Consider the following 17,438-nt stretch of genomic DNA (forward strand, 5'->3'; position numbering starts at 1 on the left):
GTTGGTAATTGAGATTATTCAATAAATATACTAGTACTTATTATGAATGTTTACATAGAGATGAGTATGGATCGTCTCCACAGGGAATGATGATCAAGGATTCAGTGTTTCTGACTATAGTGATTATCGATATGATAATGACTAGAAACTAATGGATGAGGTAGTGATGTGGAGTTAAAGCTTCTATAGTTATAATTCAAACTAGAAATTAGCAAAGAAAAGAGGAAATGAACCTAAAATTATGTGAAGTGCTATGCGAATGAGGTAGAGAATGCATCAGATATGATACTGATCTAGTGCGTGAATGGTATGGTTGTAGAGAGAGACGAGATTATGAGAATGTAAGGAGTGGCGGGATAGTAAACCCTAATTAAGCTAATGACGATGTCAGGAAAAAGCAATGTATGGCGATGACGGTTACCTTAGATCCTTACATTCCGCCTAGATCATTGATTTACGAGTGCCGCTAAGCCCTTATCTAATGGTTTGTCCCACACACCCAAGCCAGAAAGAACACACTCGATGGATATCAACACTCAGTATCTTTCAACACACACAATGATCCAGGCCTCTATTTAAAGATCAAAGGCTATGGATGGAAAGAGTGGGGGGCAATGAAGCAATGCCATAAATTTCAGCTCAATCGGACGTGTGGATCGTCAGAAATTACCGTTTTAATTTGGAGCAATCCTATCCCTTGATTTTTCTCCTCCCGTCTGTTGGGTTCTAGAGACCTTGACATGGATGAAGAAATCAAAACGATCCGTAGTGGAACACAAGCAAAATCGTACGACATTGATAAAAACATAAAACATAGTAACTTTGCATGGATCACATCCATGATTTCTTGGATTCGGGAGTTAGAGGAGGTGAGCTGCTCAAGTGTGCAGCCTCTAGACATATCCATGCAGTCCTCGGCACATTAGATCTCTTCCTTCTCATTGATGAGTCTTGTTCTTTCTTTGTCCTTGTTGTTACATCGTCCTAATCGCATGGGGTTGGAGAGGGGTGTGGGGAGAAGGGAGAAGAAGGGTAAAGGCCCATGAACAATTATGGCCTGGGTGAATTTTGTTCAGGGCCTTCCTCTGTTTATACTTAGTGGGTATTTTTCATAAAACCCCCCAAAACTTAAGTATATCATCTGATGTCCAAAAGACCATTTGCGTTTGACCCTCTAGGCCCATGTATGAGACTAGTTAACAACTCCAGCGGCCCAATAACCTTTATTGGCCTTCCAAATTAATTAACTATATTATCGTATAGATTAATTAATGTGGGATCAATTTAACCCAATCGATAGGTCGAGTCTTCAACAAGTGGGGTGCCAAGCTACATCTTATGTTCTAGAAGATACAAAGGAGTGTGTATCGACTCATGGAAAATGTTTGTCATCGGTTACTGTGTACGTATAATCCCTCATCCACTTGACACTTCTTGGACGACTTAGGGTATGGTCAATGGTCAAACCTTAATCAGTCACTCGAGTTACTACTAATGCATTCAAAAATCATCGAAGAACTCTTCTCCAATATTTCACTGCCTTGGCCAAGGACATCATTATATCCTCTTCCTTGAGCTGTCATTTCTTATACCGAAGGTGCACAATCCCATCTTGACCTCTCAATCGTCTATGTAAACTTCTTGATGCACCCAAACTAAGACTATTTAGAACCCCATGATTAGGGCATGTAGGTCATAGCCAAAGTACAACTGTCCGTCCACAAGTCGTCTTTAGTGTATCAGGTTTAAGGACCACTTACACCACCGTGAAGTGAATCAACCTGATTGACAGTTTGGTATAATACCATTCAGGGATTCGTACGGATCAATTCAGTGAAATCTTTCCAATAAAGAGCACCCAATATATATTCGTAGTGTCTCCACACTAATAGCTACGGGACCAACCATACTCATCATATAAGTACGGCTAGATAGTGCTATTCTATCTGGATACTTTGACGTCCTTCTCACGTATCTTTTGAATAGGAATGTTTAGAACACATGCTTAAAGTCTAGTGATCTCCATATTACGATCTCATCATAATTCACTAAGTTCGATCATGTATTCATGGACTTCATTATAAGCATCACACGTGCACTATAATGAATATGTTCTATTAATGAACATGGAATGTGTGGAATGATCTTGGCTTGCCGGCCACTTATATTTCCATCACCCTTGTCATCGGCTTTGACACTTCCTCTTTTTAGTTTTTTGGCTGAACTGTCAACTCATCTATATTCCTCATAGTCTCATCTTCCACGTTCGTGTCTTTCAAAGTCACAATGTGTACCTACAAGGGAAACGGGGAAAATACTTGTTTTAATTATTCATTCATTATTCCATGACTTGGCGTCGCGTCGCCGGACGTCACATCATGGAATATTCCTTTTTTCTCTTTTCAAAGTGAATGGCACACTGACATGCATCATTCACATCAGGAAAAAAGGGAAGATTCCTTTTTCAGTCTCTGATGTGTCATCTGTTTCCATGTCTGCATCAGTATTTTTTGTTTTATTTCCTCTTTTTTATTGAGTTGTGGTGGTACATGTGCACACCATGTATACTGCCAAAACTTTTGGCTTTCTTTTATCTTTTACTGCACAAAAAATGGCTCCTTTGTTGTCATTGGTCCATCGCGCCTCCTACGAAAAAAACATGTCATCGTGTGAGATAATGATTGGCACATTATGGCATCATGATCCATAATTACATCTTTTTGCAATGATTAGCACATCTAATCATTGCGGAAAGGTGTGATTGGTCGCCATTTCGATAAATCAAATGGCGACACATGGCTGTTAAATTTTAAATCAACGAAAAAATAAAATAAATTCAAAGTTAAAAAATATAATAAATATTTATTTCAACTTGGAAAATTCATAGATCTTTAAATCTGTCAAAAATAATTATAAAAAATATATTCTCCATTGGAAAAATAATTTCTTATGGAAAAAGGACATAAAAAAATCAAAAAATTACTATAATCTGCAAAGATCCAAAATAAGTCTTAAATTGAGCTTGACAACTCACATATTTAATTATTTTAATGCTTAAATGTAAATATCATAGAATTAATCTCATGATTTGTGTGTTATCAGTGGCTAATCTGTTTCTCTAAGATACACTAGAACTGAGCACAAAACTCCTTGATGCTCCATTTCAAGTCAATATTTATTTCCAACCAGAATCAATCTTGATTTCTTTTAGTAATAAAGCTCGGAAAAAAATTAAAACAATCAATCAAATTAAAAATATCAATTAAAGTTACATGATAAAATTTTTTTAGCAACTGCAAAAGAGTAAAGGTTGGGATGCGAATTATGGATGAAAGGAAATATGCAAATAGAACATACATGTAAAAAATCGTATAATGTGTTTTTGATAAAAATATTTGTTCATATTATTTTTGAAGATAAACTCTTAACACCATATTCCCACATCAAGTGAAAAAATGATTAATTATATTAACATGTTGATGAAAAGTTCAAGTTACGATCTATTGAATTGTGTCATGAATTGAATTTAGAAACACTTTTCAATGAATCATGCCCTTGGTTCACCAATTTTCATCCTTGGTAGCAATATCACAATACATGACCTGATGAAGAAAGAATGGTGGCGACGACGTCAACGCATCGACACTGGACGTGCCACCAATGTCATCTGACACACCGGGCATGCAGACTCGTCATCGACATCAACCAAATAACCACTCGACTTCAGACTTCGAATGTGCTATGTTTCATGCAAAAATATGTCATGTAGAATTGGTCAAATTTTTATAAAGCTTGATTTTTTTTACAGACAAAGGACATGGAAAACACTCATTTACTTTACATAGGCATAATTAGTGAATGGTTCAATTAGGCTTTTTTGGATAGTCAAATATTTTGAGGAATATCATGCAGTGTCATACTTTTATCAGACATAAAAATATTAAATTTTAAAAAATTTAGAGCACATTAGCCATTTATTGAATATTCTTGAATGGGCAAAATAGTATAAACATTCAGATAGAGAGATGCGATTAATTTTTAAAGGATAAAATAGACAAAAAGTATATTACATTATTGGATTAAAACTTAGAGACTTAGGAGTATTTATGATGTTTAATATGATGTTCAACAACCATTTACCATTGGGCAATGGTGCTAATGCTCTTTGACCAATCTCGTTTGTCTTTAGTTTGTGTCTCCCAAAAAGCTTTATTTTCTTGGTACTATTTTTGAATTTATTTTGGAATTATTTTAATTTTGAAAAATAAAAATAAAATGTAAAATTGAAGTGGAAGATGAATGAAATTTTAATGAAAAATTGGGAGTAGATATGATAGATATGGTATTCATGTGATAGTAAGGAAGAAAGATACATGGAAAAAAATTAATGAAAATTTAGAGGAAATTGATTTTTCAATGGAGTTTTCAATCGATGTGTACATCTCAGATAATAAATGAGATGTGAAAAATGATGGAGTAATTTTTTATTTTTATCTTGATCTTGAGTGAAATAAAATGCCTTTTATCCTTATAATTCATCCACAAAGTGTACATTTTTCCCATGCCTTGATGTTTTGGAAACGTTCAAGAAAGAATGAAAAATCATAAATATAAAGAAGATGCCTTAAAGATTAATCCAAGAAGCAAGGAAATTTTCAACCTCCACAAGCTGGTGTCCTTCTAGGCCAACTAAGGTTGGGTCAAGCATCCATTCTATATTTCTCTCTCTTCCAGATGTTATTTTTAATATCCAAATGTATGGATGGATAGAGGGTTAGAAGACAAGGCTTCTCCAAAATTTGGGCCCAATCTGACAGTTATATTTCTGGATATTGCCATTTTAAACTGTTTTAATCTCCATCCTTGATGGATTATATATCTCCTTCTTGTATCATCATCTGGCTCTGGATCCACAATTTGATTGGGTTTTGCTACTCCTTCATTTTCTGTGTTCAATAAATGACCTCGAGCTACTTGACCTGAAACTAAATATGAAAATACTGAAGGATTAATAATGGTGAAAAATTTTGTAGTAAATTCATCTTAAAAGAAAATCATGAGACCCAATGAAAAAATGGATATCTTTTTAGTGAAACAAATGTAGTCAGACCTCTGCCACCGACCTGTTACACGTGGCAAAATGTGATAGCGAGTCTTGGGGTGAGGCTTTGCCGATTGAGAAATCCTCAGCTCAGTACTTGGAGACTTCGCTGATCGAGAAATCCTCAGCTTAGTACTTGGAGGCATCGCCGATTGAGAATACCTCAGCTAAGGCAATGGAGGCGTTGCGGATTGAGAACACCTTCGAGGCTTTGCCTATTGAGAACACCTAGGAGGCTTCGCTGATTGAGAACACCTCAGTCTTTAGAGGCTTTGCCGATTGAGAACACCTTGGAGGCTTCGCTGATTGAGAACACCTCAGTCTTTAGAGGCTTTGCCGATTGAGAACACCTTGGAGGCTTCGCTGATTGAGGACACCTCAGTCTTTAGAGGCTTTGCCGATTGAGAACACCTTGGAGGCTTCGCTGATTGAGGACACCTCAGTCTTTAGAGGCTTCGCCAATTGAGAATACCTCGAGCTCGTTTACTTGGGTTAAGTAAAATCTTATTTTTTAGAGTACTTGGGTTAAGCAAAATCCTGATGAAAATTTTGAGAGTACGTGTAAGAGACTGAGAAAAGTCGAAATCACTATTTGGAGACAATATTTTGATTACAATATGAAATTTTCATAGATCATTGGTTTAATTATTGAGGAGTATATTGAGGAAGAAAGAGAGAGATTCAAAAGAATGGGTTACTATAAAGAGGGAATCAGAAAATTTAACATGCAAATCAGAAAAATATATACTGCTTCTGATTCAAATAGAGGCAGAGAGATATTTGATTTAATTTTACTGAGATAAATATGAAGCTTGTCGTGGTGAAATATGAATCAGAAAATAGGAAGATAGAAATAATACTGAATCAGACGTAATATATTTTGTGCATATCACTTTTGAAACATGAATATAGATACTGTATTGAATGAGTTACATTTTATACATTGAGTTGTGGATACAGCTGGTTTGAATAAATATGGAACATGAAATAGAAACTTATCATGAGCAGATAACATATATTGGGTTTGATACCAAACTGTGTCCGGTTTTCCTTTAGGTGCTTGAAAAATCTTGAAAATGCTTTGATTCCTTGTGAAGCAATTCTAAGTTTACCAATTTTATCAAAGAGCTATTTTAAAGGAAACACGTTTATTGGAAGATCACGAGGAAGAAATGATCTCTTGGGCAGACCTTTGTGGCTTAAGGACGAGGAGAGAACTTAAGGCAGGGAACCGAGGTGTTAGATGCAAAGAATCTACATCTTTAACGTAGAAATCCTAACTTGTTTCTTTGTTTGAGATAAATTAGTGCCCATATCCAGAGGGCCAAGGGTGTTGTTTCCTAACATGTACAAATGCTTTATCATCTCCTTATTTCCTATCTCGTTTATACATCGGATATTTTTCACCCTTTAGAATTTTTAAAAACCTAAGACATCCCTCCTCCCCCGCCCCCCCACCCACCCAGGATTCCAACAATAATGTTGGATGCAGAGAATTAGGTCTCCTGCAGATATTCGAGTGGTTCAAAACAAAAGGTAAACATCAATCCTAACTGATTCATTTCCTGAACAAAGCATTTTTGATGTATTTCAGCAGTCCTCTTGCGAGATTTTCTTTCGATGATCTTAATTATCTCCCCCTTCTTTCTTCATGATTATCTACTTTTATCGCTCATCCAGGAGAGTACTTACGATCGACTATAATGTGGAAAATAATATTTCCACAAGGAACTCACACTGTGGGGTGAACTCAACCAGATAACAGAAATACATAATACATGAAAGTGGTGCTCGTCCATTCATGACAGCATTCCCCATTCATATCCTAATCAGGCCTTGAAGAAGTTATTCATACGCTTTTTGTTACTACATAAGCAAGAACAAGTGAGAAGGTCCATAGGATGGTGATTCAAGGACACTTGCGGCGCCCGCCGTGAGTCGTCAAGCTGGCGTAGCAAGGGCAAGCGTCGTAATTACCGGATGTCCCTGGCGGGACGCACCCGCACTTATGGCAGCAGCTATTACACGCTCGAAGACACATCTTTCTCCTCGACGCCTTGCTGCATCGGTATGAACACTTAGAAGAACATGAAGCCTCGTCAAATCGCAGCCCCTCTGCAAATAGCTCATCTTGATAGAATCAAAGATACCAATAAAGACGAAAAGATACAATCTAATCTTTGTTTAAAGTAACAAGCCGATGAATCTTCGGAGTCGTCAACCAGTCAAATATAAGATGACAGCTAATAACATCTATATAAAGCCTAATTTTGAGGTCTGCATGAAAGACGTATTTTCTATCAATCATCGCGTTAGAATTTCGATGGTAGTACAACAGGGATTATCCTGTAAATACCATGAAGAGGCAGTTACAGATTCGGGGAATAAAGTAAGGATCTAGTGCTCTATCTATCCGTCTCTGTCTCTCTTCACAGAGACCGTATAAGAACGATGGCCTAAGCTCAAGACCAGTTTTGCCGCTTACCAACGTCATTATTGATGGCCGCACAGCAGTGGAGATGCATCTGACAGAAGAAAACGAAATTCCGGAGGTCAGATCACGAAGGATAAATCGTGGGTTATTCGAGAAGATGAACTCGCCTGAAGGAGGACGAGAAGGAAGATGATCACAGCAAGAGAGATGGCTTTCGCCATGGGAAGACGATGACTGCGCAACAAGAGTGTGCCTGTGGGCTTTGTTTATACGGCTTTGTTTCTTCCTGCCGGACGATACGATCCTTCTCGTGTGATCACTTCCAGAACTCCCTTCTAAAAAGAACCAATCTTAGCAAAGGTTAGAAATAATTTGACCTTCATGTCTTTAAATTAATTCCTGTCCTTTAAAAGATAATGTGCTCTTCTGAGTCGGAGAGGTAATGGCCCATTACTGAGGGTAAAAAAGAACCATGGGTACAAATATTTGGCTTTTATTACCTACGGAATGAATGAGAGCAGATTGCGTGATTTCATGTCTTACCTGAGAAAATTCTGATCAAAATAGGAAAAGAGAGAATAGACGAGCAGATTTAGAGCATTGATTTATAGTTCTGAAGTCAGATGACCAAGAAAACTTGTATTCATCCGTAACTTAAGATTACAAGAGTAATGAATTTATAGTTCTGAAGGGAGAACGGTAGTGGGAGGTGTGCTTACCTCTGTGGACACATGAAAATCTCAGGAAAAGGTCGGGCCTAATGTTGACAATGTCGTTCACTCAGAAATGTTCCACAAACCTGAGCGTGGACAGATGGAATAAAACCTACAAAATTACTATCATGACAAGCCCCCATTGTGAAAAGGAGTTCTACTTGCCGAATCGCCAAAACAATCTCTGAAGATTCAACGTTTGGCGATCTTCTGATAAGGACTTAATTAAGATTAGATAGTAAAATTAATCATATATTATATACTCATTAGAGACTTAGAAATAGGATCAAATATAGGTTCAAATATAGAATAGGATTAAACATAGAATAGGATTAAACATAGAATAGGATCAAAGATAGAATAGGAACAAACATAGATGGGAACAAACATAGATAGGAACAAACATAGATCTAAAGCGATTGGTACATAGCACTGATCAACGGTCGTGATCAGTGCACCCAGAGAGTTATAACGGTTGAGATTTAAACGTTATATACAACGGGGTACACAGGCACCGATCAACGGACGTGATTGGTGCACCCCAAGTATTATAACGGTTGAGATTAAACAACCGTCCGGGTATACAGCACCGATCAACGGATGTGATCGATACACCCAAAGGTGTTATAACGGTTGAGATTTAAACAACCATTCAAATTTAAAAATCCGTTCGGTTAGTTACAATGGACACATACGTTACAGTGAAATACCAAAACAACTATCTATACAGTAGATATTTACAACCAATGTACTGAGAAATCTTCATGGAAATACAATGATTCTAATTCTCTTTCTTTTCTTGGTGTTCTTTCTCTCTTTCCCTTTCTTCCATCAATTTCTTTCTGTCAAAGTTTCTTGTGCAACGGCCAAGAAACTTCAACACGCATAATGTCATACTGTTTGCTTGGATTGAAGAGAATAAAACTGATAATCCAACTAAAGGGATATGTTTGTAAACCACACGGTCGTCATCAAATTGGACTCTAAGTACTAAGTTGATATGCAACCTGCAGGGACGTGCTCACAATGGCATGTACAGAGTGTACATCAGGACATTACATGGTGTTAGATGCACCTTACTGGTATCCACCACTACCTACGAGAGGAGAAACAAACGATGGATGCTCTTGCAAATTATACGGTACTGATCACACCCATTCTTTATTCACAACTTGGCAAGACCTTCCCTGGGATGCACGAGGCAGCTATCATTTGAGCGACTTGGCATTCCAGCTATTCTCACATGCCAGGCCCTTGTCCCTAAAAATCCTCACCAGTGGCGTAAACCGTGGAGAGTTGGAGGCACCTACGTGAGGGGAGTCCATGATGTCCCCCATAGGCACCTAGCAGACTTTTAAGGGGGACATTAACCAGCTGCTAACAAACGAGAACTCCCCACTAACCTACTAAGGTTTCACTATTGTTGTCTCTTTACTCTTTGCAATGGGTGTGGGACATTTGGGACTTGTGTAACTGGGATATGTATGCTCAATCCATGCCTACAAACTCTTACAAATACTAAACCTCTAAATTTATAAAGCCCGTCTGGGTGGCTTCCAAGGAACAGCTGGACTGTCCAAGAGATTGCACCTTAGGTTGGTTATACCGAGCACCATGTTTTTGACAAAAAAATATTTTCTATTAATTATCATTTATTTCAGTGGTTGTGATATATTGATAACCCAGGTCAAGACTACACATAATCTTAGGACCATGTCCTACACCGCTCAACCCTATTCATTGCCTGGGTCAAGCGAGGAGTGGGTATCTATCCTACGGCACTCTAAACTCCTGATTATTGTGATCAAGTCAAGCTCATTGTTAATTCACATGGCTTCCAAGCTCAACTAGAGCAAAATGTTGAGATTGTCACAGATCTGGGAAACTCTAAGCATGAGCATTGGCTTCGTGAGGGCATTTGTGGATGTTTACTGGGAACAAAAGTTACTTGAATTCACTTGGGCTGCTACATGCTCCTGACCAAAATGAAAGTGCATCTCGAAAGGTTTCATATTAGGTCTAGGCATCAAAGCCTGGATTTTCTATCAAATATGTCACCCCCAATGTTTCACCTCAAAAAAATTCTATAAGATCGAGACCAAGTCTGAATTCCTGGAAAATATATTTATGCCATAGAAATTTGATTGCTGCATTGACCAGGAAGTTTTACTTGGCCTCTATGCTTGAGAAACCTAAGATTTATTGTTGTTTTGGAACTTTATGAGATGAGATTGGTGCCGAGGCATAACTAATACCTACTAGTGCACGTTTTGTCTTCCTGGAAGCTGGAACCATTTGCATTGTTTTATGCATCTGTACAAAGATTTGGTTTGTAGTAGAATTTGAGACCATGGTTAATGGATCCCTTAAGATGTCGAAGAAGGTGATTGACTTGAATGTGATCCTGGAATGATGGATTGTTGATGCGAAATGACGGCGGCCGGGATCGAACGGCGCGTTTCACGTCACAAGTGAAATGATGTTATGATATAACTTTGTCAAATTTATGGGACTGAAGTTTATAAACGAGCAGATAAGACGCGGACAAGTAAGCGTAGTAGATTGGGACGTGCCACGGAGTAGAATGATCCAGAAATCAGACTCCCGTTGACCCGCTGAATCTACTAGACGACTAGGACGGGAGGGGCGTCTAAGGGCCCTGGAGAGTTCGATATTTAAGCAATCATAGACAATCCGTTTACCTCAAAGAATCCTGCTCTCGACGTCGGTGGCTACGCCTATTCCGATGTTCGATCCAGAGGTCTTGGCAGGGGACGCGATAGCGGGCGACCGGACTGCAAGCAGTAATAATACTGGAATAAGAGGGAGGGGAGACGAGCGAACCTGATGGTGGCTTAGTCCAAGGCACAGCCGAAATGGCGGGTCACGGCGATGACACGGTGATGACAGAGCTGGCGGACCACGGCGGATCACGGCGTGGCGCGGAGTTGACGAGCCGCGGGAGGGACGAGTCCGCGGCGCGCGCGGGCAGCGGCGTGGGCGAGTCGCGGGGCTGGGCGTGGACACGGCGAAGCACCCGGTCTCGGCGCGGGCCAATGCTGAGGCGTGCGGCGAGAGAGCGGCGGGAAGCAGGGGCCGCGGCGGGGAGAGTGTAGGGGTGAGGGCGAGAGGGTTCCAGAACGGGGTTTGGGGATCAAGAATCAAGAAGAAGAAGGGGGAGGGGGGAGGGGCGAGGATGAGGGTCAAGAAGCGGGAGGGGGTTGATGATAAGAGCAAGAAGGACGAGGGGGAAGGGGGGGAAAAGGGATCAAGAAACGTTGGGTGAATGATGGAAGAAGATCAAGAAATGGCGAGGACGATGAAGGGAATCAAGAACGACGAAGGTGAAGAAGGGGAGGATCAAGAAATGGCGAGGCCGATGAGGGGAATCAAGAGCAGCGAAGGTGAAGAAGGGGAAGGGGATCAAGAAATGGCGAGGACGATGAGGGGAATCAGGGAGCCGGGGTAGAAGATGGTCGGGGCGAATAGTTGAGAAGGGTGTAGGTGGAGGAGAGAATCAAGATCCTTGGCGACAGAGGTTCTTGATCGTCGCGGGCGAGTCTCCTCGATGAAGACAAATCTCCCGATGCGGCGCAGGTCGACGGCGTCTCGTGTGTTCAGATGCCTCCAGAGTAATCTCGATGCAGGCTTCCGTCCGCGCGAGGCGATGCCGACTTCTTGAATCTTTAAACGTACCGGAGTGATCTCGACGGCACGATTAGCACGACCCGTCCGGAGTGATCTCGACGGGCGGATCGTGAGCTCTAACCACGGAGTGGTCTCGACGTGGTTGGGGCCAGCCACACCCCCTACGCTACGACTACGATAAGGGGAAGCTCTTTGAAAAATTCAATTCATTCAAAAACTTCCAAATGTTCCTTGGGCATGCCCTCCCCTTATATAGGGAGGAGGGGTGCCAAGAGAACGTGGGGAGAGATCGAACCGTCGTGAAACGTGGTTCGGTCTCTCCTTACAAATTCAAATACAATTCTAAAAGATAAAATCAAAGACGAGGACGGCCCTACGATAATGGCCCAATCCATAATTCGGAAAGAAATACAACATGATGATGAAAGTAATAAAATGGTAAAGTCTTGCTTACCCGGAGTACTTAAACCCCGGATGACGGACGTCGACTCGAGCGCCTCGGCGTGGCTGATGGCGCGTCATCGTAGCATCCTCGGGTGGCGTCGTCGTCGCTGAGCCGCCATCTGCTGGATGGTCCTCCATCAATTGTAAATCTTTTGACCATAACTACTGACTGAATATGAAATTTATTGCACTTTTGAAAGATGCAATTTTGAAGGTACCTTCTACACTTCTTATAGAATTTCTAGAATGGTTATAAAATGTATCAGAACTGTTCAGGAATATTTTTTTTCATTTTTGATGTAGTTGATCCAAAAGTTTTAAAAACACCTAACCATTTCTGATACACCTGATCCCAATTTATGTTGAGCTAACCATTTGTGATGTAGTTGATCCCAAATTGTATTGGGCTAATAATTTTAATCCAGTTGGTAACCATTTTCAAAAAATTCTAGTGCTGTTCATCTGAAATTTTATCAAGTTAACAATTTTAATCCAGTTGATAACTATTTCTAAACACTTTGATAGAGTTAATCCCAAATTGTATTCAGTTAATAATTTTAATACAGTCGATAACCATTTATAACCATTTCTGATATAGTTTATTGCAAACTAATTGTTCCTAACATTATAACTTCAACACCAGAAAGTGGGCGTTGCTTTTCAAAGTTACATATTGGTTCATTTTACAAGCAAATAAATATAAATTTCCTGAGACAAGAGACAGCTAGTAGAATCAGTAATAAATTATTGCAAATAAAGTATTGAGCTGATCCTGGTTATCTAAAGGAGAATATATTTCCAGGTTAATAGATGACTGATCTTACATACCTGTATTAAAAAGTCATAATTATGATGGCATAAACATAAATAAGGGCGATAAGGTGAGGAGTTGTGGGGTTTAAAGAAAACGTAAATGTAAGTTTGAGAGCCATGGAAACACTTGGATCGGATGAGAGGTACGATGATTAAACTGCTTACAAGACCTCTGTATTCCATGATAATTGACCAATCTCATATGGTGTATGCAATAATACACATTTCAAGTCAATTTTGGGATCATTATGTTCATATTATTATTTTTTAATGTGAAAATACATTTCATGCATTAACCAGTTTGTTTTTAAAATTTTATAGTTTTATCATAAATATTTACAGGATAATAGGCCCAGTATTTGATATCATGGAATAACGTATTTTGACATTGTGACTTTATAAAGGTGCAATAGATTTTTGGGCATGAGTCTTCTCTAGAGTTTGTTGGTCTACATTTTAGGGCCGATTCTAATAAAAAAGAGAGAGGTGAAGCTGAATAAAGGATGTGCAGAAGCCAGTGGCCAAGCGAGCTCATCCAGCAGTTCTCAAGTCATCCGTAGTGCAAATAGTGCTTAGTGTGCAACCCAGCCAGCTGCAAGCAAGCGCTAAAATGACAGCATTAATGCAACAGCACAACTAGAGCCCATAAATGACACAAGCACAACAAGCCAAGGCAGAACAAGAAGGGTCCATAGTTGGCCCAATATCTAGAGATAGAGTGTGGAGCCCATGCGACTAGGGAAGGAGGTTTTAATTCAGTAAAAATGTATTAGTTTCATAATTTATAATTTTTGTACTTTTTTGATATGGGATAAACAAATTTGTCCTTTAAGTTTCAGTGCAGGCCCGGCTGGTCAAGATCAATATATGAATCATGAATTTCAAGAAATAATATTCAGAAATCATCATGCTTTGAGCTGATCTGGCTTGATGCCCGCATCATAACAGGACAATCTTAAAGTGAGAAGACATAATCATGATGATATGATGTTCATAAAGAAGATCAGACAGCGATTAAAAGATCCAAAAGGTTAATACTTACCTTGTTTTTCCAGGTGTGCGATTGGGTGACGATTGCTCATGAGGACACCAATGCCCACATGACTGGGCAATCTGATTTGGTGAAGGACAATTGACTATGATCCTCCTACCATGATGGAGGATCATGATTTGAGTGAGTTCCAAGGCTGCAATTTAATTGCAACCACCAGTCCATCTCTTAAGGAGATCTGATGGCCAGCGAAAAGTTGTGAATCTCTAACTCATGCCATTATTTTCCTCAGGTTGGATGTCATTTCTTTGCTGCAAGGACCACCAAGGGCCATCTTATGGTGATGAAAGGGTCACTGTGAGATGTCTCACGCCATCAACAGTGGAAGGAAACCCCTCATAGAACCTTAAACGGGTATTTTCACTATCATTTTAGCATCTTCCAATCAAGAACAAGAACAACCATGGGAGATCTCTCCTACGTTTGGCTGGCTGACCAAGAGCTGTGACACGTCTGTTGCAGCTTGACAAGCTAATAGAGGCCTTGAAAAAGATTCACATGTCATGGATTTGTGCCATAAAAAAGTGCATGATGAGTAAGAACCCACACCAAGGTCAGTGGAAGTGATCTAGGTGCCCATACCCTGATAATTTGTATTGAGACAATCCCTGTGTGATTTTAAAAGTCTTATTGTTGGAAATTTCAATTTAATAATAGTCATATGCATTGAATTAGCTAGAATGTAATCTTAATTCTTATTTTGAATCAGCGTATTTTGAATCAACTTATTTTGAAACACCTCTTTGAGGCATTTTATCAAACTCCACATGCTTTTAGAAATTCAGTAAATTCTTTTTTTACTTTCTAACAGAAAACTCTATAACTTTTTCCTTAAATAAATCTATCTACATCTCCTCCTGTTGATAAACATGAAGTTAGGGCTAAAAGATCATTTATCGATTCTGGTTTATGGGACAATTTTCGTAAGTTTCCTTAAGCGGATAGGGCAAGTAAGAGTTGATGAGAGTGCAAGTTGGAGGTAATGTGTGTGATAGTGTAAAACCCGTAATCTTTCACTCTTACAATGTACGAGCAGACACAAAAAATATTCTGAATGTGCAAATCTTTTTTCTAATCTTAATGACAAGATATATATAAGGGTATTTTTTACAAGGATGGGGATTCAATTTATAGATCCAAGATAATGGATGGATAGAGGAGGGAAAGATATAACTGATAAGTCCAAATACTCAATACTTCATATATGGCAAGTAAGGGATCAATCCATAGAGAGGCATAAATTTAAGTTCAGAATTTTTTCTCAAGTGTGGGATAAAAAAAGTATTTTTAAAGTGCAAAATAGAATTTCTAGGATTTTTATGGATTTTTGGTATTTTATATAATTTCCTATGACTTAAATTGGACCCAAAATACAAAGAAAAACACTAAAAATATTGTAAAGTAGTTTTCCTAATCTCTCTCAACAAACGAAATCAAAAGTAAATATTTATCAAATTTTCTGGAATTTAATTCACTCCAAAAACCACTAGAAATATTAAAAACAAGACCTAGATATATTATATTTTTTTTACATTTTAAAATATCCGGAAATTTATTATCTGAATTTTCTTAAAATTTCCTAATTTTTCAGAATTTTTTAATGCCCAAAAAAATTGTTTCTAATTTTTTTATTTTATTTATTTATTAATCATTTTTTATTGCAAAAAATAGTGAATTTAACCAGCTCCAGCAATCGCTGGCGATGGCGGCGATGGAGTAGCAATGACGGCGATGATGGAGCACCGACGATGGTGGTGGTGGCAGCAGAGCGTCGCGGCGGCAGAGCAGCATTGGTGGCGGCAGTAGAGTGATGGAGGCAGCGATGGTGGCGGGGCGATATCAGTGGCGGAGCAACGGCGACAACGGTGCGATGGGTGTGGTCGCGGAACAGCGGCAGTGGTGCGATGGGTGTGGCAACGGAACATCGCCAATGGTGCGATGGGTGTGGCAGCAGAATGGCGGAAATGGAGCGGTGGCAGCAGCAGAGCGGCGGCGTCGGCGATTGCAAAATGGGTGATGGCGGTAGAGTGGCGGCGACGGCGGAACGGTGGAGACAGAGGAGCAACAACGGTGTCAGTGGAGAGGCTGCAGTAGAGCGGCCTCGGCGGTGGCAGACCGAATGGGCGGGCGGGACTGGTGCGGCCCGTATAGGGCTGACCTTAGTTGGTCAGCCCACTAAGATTCAACCAAATTTGGCTAAGTCAAGACTTGGCCAACTGGGCTAAGCCCCATTGTACTTGACCCAATATGGTCAGGAGTTAGCTGATTTGGCTAAGTCCTGTACAGGGCTACCTTGTGCCCTGCGGTCGTGTGCACTGACGGTGCATGGACGGGCATGCAGAGGACTGTCCCTGCTGCACAAGCACCGCACGCAGCGCAGGGTGGCAGCTATGAGAGGAAAAATATGAATTATGAAAGGATAAAAAGTGATATTTAAATGCAATTATTTTGGAATTCAAAGTGGGAATTGATTTAGGATCTAGAGAGATATAGGGAGAGATTTCAGAGAGAAATAAATATTTTTAGAGAGAGAAAAGCTCAAAATGAGAGGATAGAGAGAGAAAATGAAGAAATGGTGTTGAGGTAGTTTGAGAGGGAATTTGTAGGTGTAAATCGAGGAAGTTTTTATATAAAATTTTGTGGGGATGACCAATTGATACGGATAAAGTTATAAATAGATACAGAATGAATTTTACAGAGAGAAAAGGCTGAAATGAGGAGATAGAGAGAGAAAATGAAGAGAGAGTGTAGAAGGAGTTTGAGATACAATTTGAAGGTGTAAATGAAGAAGATATTTTATGAAAGTTTTAGGGGAGTAACTTGGGATATGAGTGAAGGTCTAGAGAGAGAAATAACCAATCTTATAGAGAGAAAATAGAGTAAATGAGTAAATAGAGTGAGAAAATATGGATATTACGGGTAAATGGATGGATAAGGATGGGAAAATAGAAATCTAAGTTCGTAAAATCTCAATGCAAATTAAATGAGCCTTCAATGCTTTCTCCCAACTCTGGATCATTATATTTTTCCAGGATCAGGCATTTTTCAATACAAACAAGAGATGGGATTAAGAGAAAACTTCAATAAACTTACATTAAGGGGGTTGAACAACCGGGACTCTGAAAAATGCCTTGTCTTCCTGGCCAGCCAATTTCTAGAGCACGTCAAGAATGAGGGGAAATGAGGGAGAAAAAGTCTATTTGTAATTAGGGATAATTAAAAGAGTAACCCTTT

General features: G+C 39.4%; 1 protein-coding gene across 1 annotated transcript; it reads right to left on the reverse strand.

The window, feature by feature from the left end:
* Positions 1–6,860: 6,860 nt before the first annotated feature.
* LOC144705670 (uncharacterized) lies at positions 6,861–7,801 on the reverse strand. The gene is made up of 3 exons (XM_078578442.1): positions 7,703–7,801; positions 7,587–7,626; positions 6,861–7,216 (listed from the first exon to the last, which is right to left on the reverse strand). The coding sequence occupies exons 1-3, from the start codon at positions 7,754–7,756 to the stop codon at positions 7,011–7,013; spliced, it is 300 nt and encodes a 99-aa protein (XP_078434568.1). The 5' UTR covers positions 7,757–7,801; the 3' UTR covers positions 6,861–7,010.
* Between the last annotated feature and the right edge of the window lie 9,637 nt (positions 7,802–17,438).

The sequence above is a fragment of the Wolffia australiana genome, chromosome 7 (genome assembly GCF_029677425.1).
Source record: "Wolffia australiana isolate 7733 chromosome 7, ASM2967742v1".
In the NCBI taxonomy this organism is placed as follows: Eukaryota; Viridiplantae; Streptophyta; class Magnoliopsida; order Alismatales; family Araceae; genus Wolffia; species Wolffia australiana.